Source organism: Saccostrea echinata, unplaced genomic scaffold (assembly GCF_033153115.1).
Source record: "Saccostrea echinata isolate AGI-Se365-2 ecotype Australia unplaced genomic scaffold, CSIRO_AGI_Sech_v1 ptg000008l, whole genome shotgun sequence".
NCBI classification, from domain to species: Eukaryota; Metazoa; Mollusca; class Bivalvia; order Ostreida; family Ostreidae; genus Saccostrea; species Saccostrea echinata.
Genome location: NW_026889757.1, coordinates 4,128,761 through 4,139,046, shown reverse-complemented (window position 1 = coordinate 4,139,046; position 10,286 = coordinate 4,128,761). Strand labels below are relative to the sequence as shown.

The 10,286-nt window shown below is 34.8% G+C and overlaps 1 protein-coding gene across 1 annotated transcript; it reads left to right on the top strand.

The window, feature by feature from the left end:
* The first annotated feature begins 749 nt into the window (after positions 1–749).
* LOC133181156 (E3 ubiquitin-protein ligase TRIM33-like) lies at positions 750–2,993 on the top strand. The gene has a single exon (XM_061315696.1). It carries the CDS (start codon positions 750–752, stop codon positions 2,991–2,993), a length of 2,244 nt encoding a protein of 747 aa, XP_061171680.1.
* The last annotated feature ends 7,293 nt before the right edge of the window (positions 2,994–10,286 follow it).

Below are 10,286 nucleotides of genomic sequence, written 5' to 3'. Positions count from 1 at the left end.
CCCCCTCTCATATTTGTGATTTAATGCATTATAAAAGCGTTTGAAGCAATAATATTGAAGGTGTGAAAACGATATTGAATTTGATATTGATTGAAAGAAGACTAATCTTTCAAAGGATACATATTTGATGACAAGTAATTGATAGGCTTTACTCCATGACACAGATACAGTTCGGAATATGAAATGATTATCGAAACAAAACTCCTTTTTCCACAGTCTACTGACAACAGTGCGTGGTGACTAGAAATATGCAATAAAATAAGTGAGCTTGTGATTTGAGTAAGGAGATAGGAAGGAGGAGAAAAAGATCCTATATTCACCTGGGATAAAGAGAGATGTCACGCATCGAGATTGTCATTTTGGGATTTATCGGATCACAGAATAATTTGCAACATCTAAAAGATAAGAGTGATTAATAATTCATGGCAGATGAAAAACTATCTGACGCTCATAAAGGATGCATAACAAAACTGCCACGAGGTAATGAGTTTGATTTCGTTGCCAACTGTAGTATTTACATCAGCATTTTTAGTGCTATCGAGAGAAATTGTTCAATTCTAAACTTTTCCTTTACATAATACAGCGGACATACATTGTAAGTTTAATGCTGCGTAATGTATCTGTGAGTTCAAGACAAGAAGATGTGGATTGAAAATGCTCTGTTTTGCATCTGAAAAATCAATCAAAGGAGAGTCAATTTACTTTGTTAATACTAAAAGCTTTTCTGAGTGGTGATATATCCGTTCAGGATGGCAAGCTTGGGTGTTAGAACGGAAAATACCGTGGACAACGATGAAAATAAAGAAGGGAAGGACAATGGAGAAATTACAAAAACAAAAGACAATGGGGAAAAAGAGCAAGGAAGAGACGGCAGACAAGGAAAGGATAGTGTTGAAAGCAGAGGGAGAAATGGCAATGGGGAAAGTGAAGGTGAAATGAACAGTAGAACAGGAAAGGACAGTGGTGAAAGCAAAAAGAAAAATGACAATGGGGGAAACGAAGGAGAAAAAGTCAGCAGAGTAGGAGAGGATAGTGTTGAAAGCAGAGGGAAAAATGATAATAGGGAAAATAAAGGGAGAAAGGATAGCAGGACAGGAAGGGGAAGTGGAGAAAGCAGAGGAAAAAAAGACAATGGAGAAAACGTAAGTCGAAAGGCGAAGGACCCAAACACACTTAAATGCTCACTTTGTTACGAAACTTTTAAAGATCCAAGGTTACTGGAGTGCTATCATTCCTTCTGCAAAGAATGCTTGAAATACCAGATTGAGGCGAAAGGTATATTTTCAAGTTATGAGTGTACTGTTTGTGGAGCTGTAAGTAAAATTCCTCAGAATAAAGAAGAGGGCTTTCCCAAAAATTTCTTCTTTTTCAACAAGGATGGAAATGCGATTTTAAAGTGTGATGTTTGCGGAGAAAAAACGAGAGCTGAATTTTACTGTTTCGTATGTGATCAGAATTACTGCTCATTTTGTCTTCGGGTACATTCCAAACTACAAGGAACTAAGAGTCATAGAATTGTAACCATTAGTGAAAAGGGAGACAGAATGATATCACAAAGTGTTTCTTTATGTGATCATCATACTACGCAGGAGTTGAAATATTTTTGTGTAACTTGTAAACAACCAATCTGCATCGACTGCAACATGACAATGCATAAGAGTCATGAGTGTAAGGATATATCCGAGGCAGTTATTGAGTTTCGAAATTCCCTTGAAAGTGCAACTGAAAATTCGGAACATCGTGACTTTATTGAAAAGTTGTCCAACGAAAAAGCTAAAGCAAAGAAAGAAAAAAACAAGATGCTAGATACTGAGGAAAAACTTCTCGATAATATAAGGGAACAAGCACAACTTTTTCACAGATTAGTCGATGATATTCAAGATGAATGTTCCAGTAAGGTATTGGAATACTCTCCTGACAACAGTGCTATGAAGAATGTAGAAAAAATCAAGTTGCAGTATTTAGGGCTCTATGAATTTTCAACTATGCTTTTAGAACAAGGAAACGATATAGATATCATTATTCACGGCACAAAACTGACTGAAATGTTGGAAAAAGTGAAAAATTCTACAGCTAAACCACCTGCGAAGGACAATACAAATATTGACTTTGTAAAGGGGTTCTTGATGAAGGAGAAAGTTAGAGATCTGTTTGGATTCATTTCAATTCCAGAGGAGAAGGAAGGCGTTGAAGAGATAAGACTTGTAAAATGGTTTGATTGTGAAATGGAGGATACCGTGATAACGGGGATTTCTTGTGTGGAAGACGACAAAGCATGGATATGTATGGGAAATGAAGGAGTGGCAAAATTATACGATGTAAAAGGCAAATGTCATGACACTTTTGTCACTGATTATAAACTAGATGACATCGCTTATGATGGAAAAGGAACTGTTTATCTATCTTGTAATGCAAGAAAAATGGTTGTAAAGAAAGAGGGTGATACCGAGCCAGAAACCTTTCTGCGTACCAAATGTTGTGCCCGTGGTATGACTTTTGACAGGAATAGCAACACACTCACTGTGGGCTTAACCGAAAAAGACGTGTTTTATAACTGCAGTGAAAACCCATCAGCATCGATGGTCAAGATGCAAAACATGAAGACAGAAAAGAAAGTAATGGGGAGAAACACTATACAGTATCCAGCTCGAATTGCCTTAAACGCAGAAGAGAGCTGGTTTGTAGTGTCGGACTGGATTACTCTTCAGGTGGTATTGACAGACTTTGAAGGGAACCAGTTGAATTCTTTTGATGGCGAAGCCCCGGAGTGCATGGAAGAGTCGGAATTTATACCACGTGGCATTTGTTGTGATTCCAAGGGCCGGATCTATGTCGTAAATAATGGTTCAAACTCGGTTTGGAGACTAACTGCTAATGGTCGCTTCGACAAAAAGATAGTTGACATTGATGATTGCTGGTCACTTGCATGTGATGTCAAGAATAGACTTTGGATAGGTACACAGACTGGGAAAATTTTTATTTTTCAAGTGTGACCGATTGTTATGATTTCAATTAATAATTATTCCTTAGTTAATTACAAACATAACATTTTTTCTTTCAAATACGTCTGAAAAGAGTGAAATATACTTTACTGAACACAGTACTAATCGAACAAGTTTTACCTATCCAGTTCAAGTGGTCCTCACGACCCCATCTCAATTGATATTATTTTTTCCCCGATTTCGTGAGTTAAACTTCTCTAAGACAGGCATGTGCTAAGATACCAGATAGCAAACTGCTCTTCGGTACTCTTAATAAACAATAACTTTCATTCATTTCAATTCAATTCATGATGCAAATATTTTGGATATTTTTTTTTAGTTACTTAATGATGAAATATAACTTTATGATTTATTTAGATTCTCCTCATTGCAATTTGAATTCTGACAGCTTTGATCTCTAGGGATATGCGCGAGACAGGTTCTGGTTTTTTTTCCTGGAAACGTCAAAGGATTTTTATTAAAATTTCATCATTAAATGACAATCATTATTCGCCATATCAATATTGACATTTCGCTATTGATAATTCATTTCAAAATTTTCATAAGAATGAACACGGTTCAAATATAGGAGAATCAAATTTGATATTTTAGGGTTATTGAACTTATGTTGGTGAATATTGGCACGAGTGCCAATATTCACCAATATAAGTTTAATAACTCCTTTATTATATAGCTTAAACATTTTACCATTGTCAATTAACAATGGTTATTTCCATTCTTATGTCGACACGATATATCCCGGTGAGCTTGAGATAAAAGATACCACAGAGTCTGACACATCTGTTTCATATTTGGATATTTTATTAGAAAAAGACATTAATGGTAATCTAACAACAAAGTTTTAAATAAATGATAAATGTGATGACTTTAACTGTTCAATCATCAACTTCCCTTACTTATGCAGCAATATACCCTTATCACCTGCATACGGGGTTTATATCTCTCAGTTGATTCGATACGCCAAAGCATGCTCTACGTATGAACAATTTCTAAAACGAGGTAAGTTATTGACAAACAAGTTGATGAATCAAGAATATCAGCAGTCTCGTTTAAAGTCATCATTTCGTAAGTTTTATGGTCGATACAATGACCTTGTCAGCAAATACAATCTTTCATTACGTAAAATGCTGACTTTTTTCAACACTAATTGTTAGGCCATTATTTACACACTGAATTGTCGACGGAATTCCCCGATCATGACAAGGAGCACACGTCGGGTGTGACCGGTCGGCAGGGGATGCTCATTCCTCCATGGCACCTGATCCCACCTCTGATGTCTCAGAGGTCCGTGTTTGCTCTGCTCCAATTTTGTAATGTTAAATGGACATTTGTGCTCGAATACTGTTCGTTATGTGAAATATCAGAGTTTGTCCTGGAAGTGTTCAATATCATTCAAATAAGCGTAATAAGCGTAAATGACTGCGATTCTGGGAAGGGGCACCCATGTAATTCGGAGTCAGATACCTGGTGTTATTTTTATACTATGGGTAAATTTGTTTTACAGAAACAAGTGCCTGTGCTATAATTGTATTAATCAATAAGTGTTTTGCAAAATAAAACTAAAATGAAATTTGAAGATTAGTGTTTCATTGAATGGAAATTGTGCTAAAATGGGAGGGAACTACAACTGCTCAACAAGTGGACCATACGATGGATAACTGTGAAGCAGTAGATCGATATTGGTTTGTCACGAGCACTCTCTCACCAAAGCATTTAATCTTGCAACCAAACAATTCATAATTTATTAAAATCAATCAGTATAATATTTCTTTTGCAAAAAATCAATTGTGATGTACTTAAGCAATTAATAATCTAAAGTCACAACATCTAAAAAAAATAATAATTAACAAATAAAAACTTTAATCAAATTCGTGGGTTTTTTTTCTGGGGACAACTGAAATTCCTAAATTCATTTTTCTTATACCATATAAAGAATTGCTTTGTTAATTTTAGTAGAAAGTTCCACGATGTAAGGAGTTGATCCTTACGTCGCGGGTTCGAATCCCACTGCGGGACGTGGAGACCGGTCCTTCGGATGAGACCGTATAAACAGAGGTCCCGTGTCGCAGTGGGTCCTGGGATGTAAAAGATCCCTCACTGCTCAATGGTCCTGAGTACCGAGTATAGGACTGAATTTGCAGCCCTCCACAGGCAAGTGGTGTCTTCTCCATTTGAGTGAAAAATTCTCGAGAGGGACGTTAAACAAAAAACAAACATACTAGAATGTTCCATGATCTTGATTATTGTTTTAAAGACAAACATATGAATTATATATGTTTTTATTACCTTCTCTAATGAAAATCACTTCTTTTTTTGTATCATAAACAATTTAAACCGGGTTTTTCGTGGAGAAAATCCGGTTATCGAATTGGAGGTAATGGGGAGGGGGGATTGACGGGCCACTGCCAAAAATGTACATTAATTGTCCGGATAACTCCTACTATAATTTTCAAGATGGGAACTTTCTAATTTTGCAGATCAGTTGTACACATATCAGAAATATGCATGTTACTTGGATTTTGGTTTTTTTTTTAATTATTATTTTGTATGAAAAAAAAAAAACCAGATGTTGAACTTTGGGGGGGGGGGGGACAAAATATTGCATTTAGGGTGCATCATTTGTCCTCCTACAGTTTTCAATAGAGGAACTGTTTTTTTATATTGCAGATCAACTGTACATTTATCAGAAATGTGCTCATCTCTGATATATGTACAATTGATTGTATAATTACATAGGTTTTGACTTTTGATTATTTATTATATGAAATATGAGGATAATGCACAGTGATCAAGCTCAAAAGTCCATGGAAACAACACAGATTTGGAGCAGAGCAAACACGGGCCTCTAAAAACATCAGACGTGGGTTCAGGTGCCACGGAGGAGTACACATCCCCTGTTGATCGCTAATACCCGCCATATGCTCCCTGTTATGATCGGACAAACGCAAAAATCCGTAGACAATTCAGCGTGAAAAAAATGACCTAACAATGAAAAACGTCAGTCAACATTCGACTTAATGATATATTGTATTTGCTGACAAAGTCATTTATCGACCATAGAATTTGCAAAATGTTGACTTTAAACGAGATTGTTGATATTCTTGTTTCATCAACTTACTTGTCAATAGCTTGCCTCCTTTTGGAAATTGTTCTTACGTAGAGCATGCTCCTGCGTATCGAATCAACGGGAGACATAAATTCCATATGCAGGCGATAATGGTATACTTATTGCTACATAAATAAGGGAAGTTGACGATAGAAAAGTTGATGTCATCACGTTTATCAAAATGTTTTATTGTTAGCTTACCATTAACGTATTTTTCTATTGAAATATCCAAAAATTAAAGTCAGACTCTATGGTATCTTTTTTCGAATTCAAAGGGATATATCGAATGAACGTAGGAATGGAAATGATTATTTTTAATTGCTAAAAAGTCGCTATATCGAAATGTTGAAATGAAGGTCGCATCAAGACTTTTCATGTAGAAGTTTTTGAAGTTGTTTAATAAATTCTGCTCCATATGAATAGAAGAAAATAGGTCTGCTTATAACGAGGTGCAATTAGTACTAATGGGAATTCCTACAGATAGTTGAGAAAAATACCAGGTTTTTTCCCAAAATATTGCATATAGGGTACATTATTTGTCCGGATAACTCCTCCTACAGTATTTTTTAGACGGGAACATTTTTATTTTGCAGTTCAATTGTACATATATCAGAGTTTTTCATGGCACTTGGATTTTGATATTTGATCATTTATGGGGAAAATGCCATTTGTTGAACTAAGTTATTTCTGTGCAAAATATGCTAATAGGATACATTGATTTTGTTGGAATGTCACCTCCTACACTTTTCAGAATAGAAAGTTTTTATAATTCATATAATAATGTGAGAAATACCAGTACTGTTCACACAAAAGAAAATCCCATTTCCTGTCACACTGACATGTAAGGGCATTATAACATGCAATTAACATGCAATTAAATATATATTTAAAAGGATATTATTAACTTGCCAGCTCATGAAAATAGATCTAAAGGATTTCACTATAGCTATAGAAAACCGTCATTTTCGATATCTTCTCTTTTAATCATAGCCAACCTCAAGGTTGTATTAAAGTAGATCCACATGCAGTTAAGTAATTTCTTACAAAGCAGTTGTGTAAGAATCTTCAAAAAGAATTGTAAGAATCATAGGTTGTAATAATATCTTTTCAATCATTGGTTCAATTTCTGGTGAATAAAGTTAATCACATATACCTTTTTAAAAATGTTTTGGGGTTCGGTGGGATGGTGTTCGCTGGAGAAGGACAGACAGTAGCTATAGTCTGTTGATTAGCGAAGTGGATGCCTTACGGTTGCTTTGCCGGAATACATGGTCTTGTTTCCGCTACTTGATCATTATTAAGTTCTGTAACAAGGCCTTCGACCGTTACATTGTTAAGAAATACAAGGAAAATCGAATCTCAAATTTACAGTTGTATTAGATGTAAGGTAGGCTCTGCGTTGACTTCTTGTCTCAGACTGTGATTACTGGTTCGGCCACTCTCTCGTCATTGTGGACTTCATGGTCTTGTGATGACTACCGTTCCCCTTTCTCCATATGCTAGTGTTGGAGAGATTAGGTTATGGTTGTTTCTCTGCTTGCGGGACTTCTAGAAAGTCTGCCTAATGTAGTGGACTACTTTTATTTCGTAGGGTGTGTTGGGTTAAGACAACCTTCAATTTCGAGTTTTTGAGTTGTAAGTTTGTCGATTCGTTTGAGTTCCCATCATTCCCCTAAGTAATACTTATAAAACATATATCCTTTAATAAAGAGTCTAAGAAGACCCCGATTTTTGGTAAGATGATCGCGTAATAAAACGTGTTGCGCGTCACAAAATCAGTGCGTTGGACATTATTTTGGGACCTAGGGTATGTTTGACGTATCTGAGGTGGATGTTAAATGCAGAAATCCGCCATCGTCTTTAGATCACCTACAAAGCTCTGTTTCATTAACTTTTCTGGTCTGTACTTACTTTTCCATCTTTGGGAAAAAAACCCTGCTGAAAATCGTTCTTTTCCCTAGAACTTCCCGCAAGTAGTTTCCATATCCACGATTGCAGATCATTTTGCACTGGTAAAGATTAAAACCGTACGTAATGGTGTTTGCAATTTATTTTACGTGAAAACTGCATGATATAAAGAGGCGGAAGCTTGCAAATTCCAAATATACTTTGAAAGATTGTGTTTCGATTTGGAACTTTTTCTGTTTGCCGAATATTGCCATTAATTTCTTTTTTTTACTTTTCCTTCAATCTAGCCTTAATGTCATTAGCCGTCAAAATTTGGAGTACTCTATAAGTAGACATGTCATTCTGATTTTTCTCGTTAATAATGAAAAAAATTAAAAACTTATTCTTCCGAGCTTTCTTAAAAATAGTATAGAGTATTTTAGTTAGGGTTTAGCTGTGTTTTCTGGTAGAGTTTTCCTAGACTAAAATTTCTGTCGGTTTTCTTTTAATTGAAATATATGTAAATCAAAATAGATGTAAAACAGATTTTGGAAAAAAAAAAAAACAAGCTAATTCAGGGAATTTGTGTCCCCCGCTTGAAGAAGAAAAAGAGGAGGGAAGAATTTAAAAATATATATATATACAGATTGAGGGGGAAAAATGTCAACCTTCACCTTTCAGTTTTTGGCTTTAAGTCAGTAGGGGTCCTTTTTAAGTTAAAGAAATTCATGATCTTAAGTTTCATCGCAAAAGCATACAGAGAACTAAAGTTATCACCTGAAAACTGTATTATGTATGCGATATACATAAATTTCTGACCTTGGACTTTGACCTTTTAACCTCAGAATCAAAGAATTTTTCTTTAGGTCATATTGACTAAGCGTATAAAATTGAATTGCAAAACCTCAAAGAGAACTAGAACTAGAGTTATCAGCAGGAAACCATTTTATACAAGATATGAATTTTTTACCTTGACGTTTTGACGTAAAAATCAAGAGGTTTTCTTTATGACATTTGGAGTTATGGTATATAATTTCAAAAAGGCTAAGAAGAACTAAAGTTATTGTATGGAATTTTTTTTTTTTTTTTTGCATCGTATGAATTTCTGATCTTAACCTTTGACCTTTCGACCTTAAAAAAATCAGTAGAGGTCCTTGCTAAGACACTTGGAGTTATGATATATAACTTCATTGAAAAGGCTCCATGAAAATCAAAACTGTCAACTTAAAACCATTTTTTTTCAACATGTATATTAATTTTTGGCCTTGGTCTTTAAACTTTAGACCTCAAAATCCATACGTATCTTCCTTAGGCCATAGGTACAAGTAGCTGTGATACAACATTTCATTGCAAAATTTCAGACTTTTTAAGATATCGCCCGGAAACGAAAGTGAATTTCCTTGACCTTTGACCTTAAATTCAATAGTAGTCTTTCAAGGCCATAGGAAGTTGTGATCTTAAATTTCATAGAAAAAGTTCAAAGAACACCAAGTTACCCTTAAACATTTTGTTGTCGTTGCTTTTTTTTTTTTTTTTTTTTTTTTTTTTTTTTTTTTTTTTTTTGCAATGTATGAATTTCATATCTTTGACCTCTAAATCAATGGTGGTCTTTTTAGGCCATAGGGAGTTATGATATTGAGTTTCATTGAAAAGGCTCAAAGAAAACTCAAGTTATCATCTGGAAACTTTTTTTGCAATATATGAATTTATGATCTTAACCTTTTAACGTTCGACCTCAAAATTGATAAGTGTCTCCTTTATGCATTAAGTAGTTGTTATATAAAATTTCATTGCAAAATATCAAATGATTTTAAAGATATCGTCCCGAAACGAAAGTGTTACACACAGACAAAATGTATGAATTTCTGACCATGAACTTTGACCTTAAAATAGTTGTCCTTTTAGTCCATAGGGAGCTGAAATATAAAATTTCATTGCAAAAGTTCAAAGGTTTATCCGGTTATCATATAAGTCAATGCCTTTTGTCTTTGGACAGTCTATTCAATCCCAAATTGAAAGTACAAAACTGGTTTCTTAAACATTGATTCCCGAGCAAAGCTGAACACAGCTGAATTGAGTCAACCTGAAATCTTCCAGAAATGTGTGATCCTTTTCAGAAAAACAAAATACTAATAACTCACAGAGTATATATTTTATTATAAAGGGTTCTTTTTTCATTAAACATGTTCAAGGACAATGACAAAAAAGCAATCACTGCCAAAGAAATTACAAGTTGGGGTAAAAGAAGGGGGAGGGGATGGTCTCAATACAAACTAAACATACAAGTAACC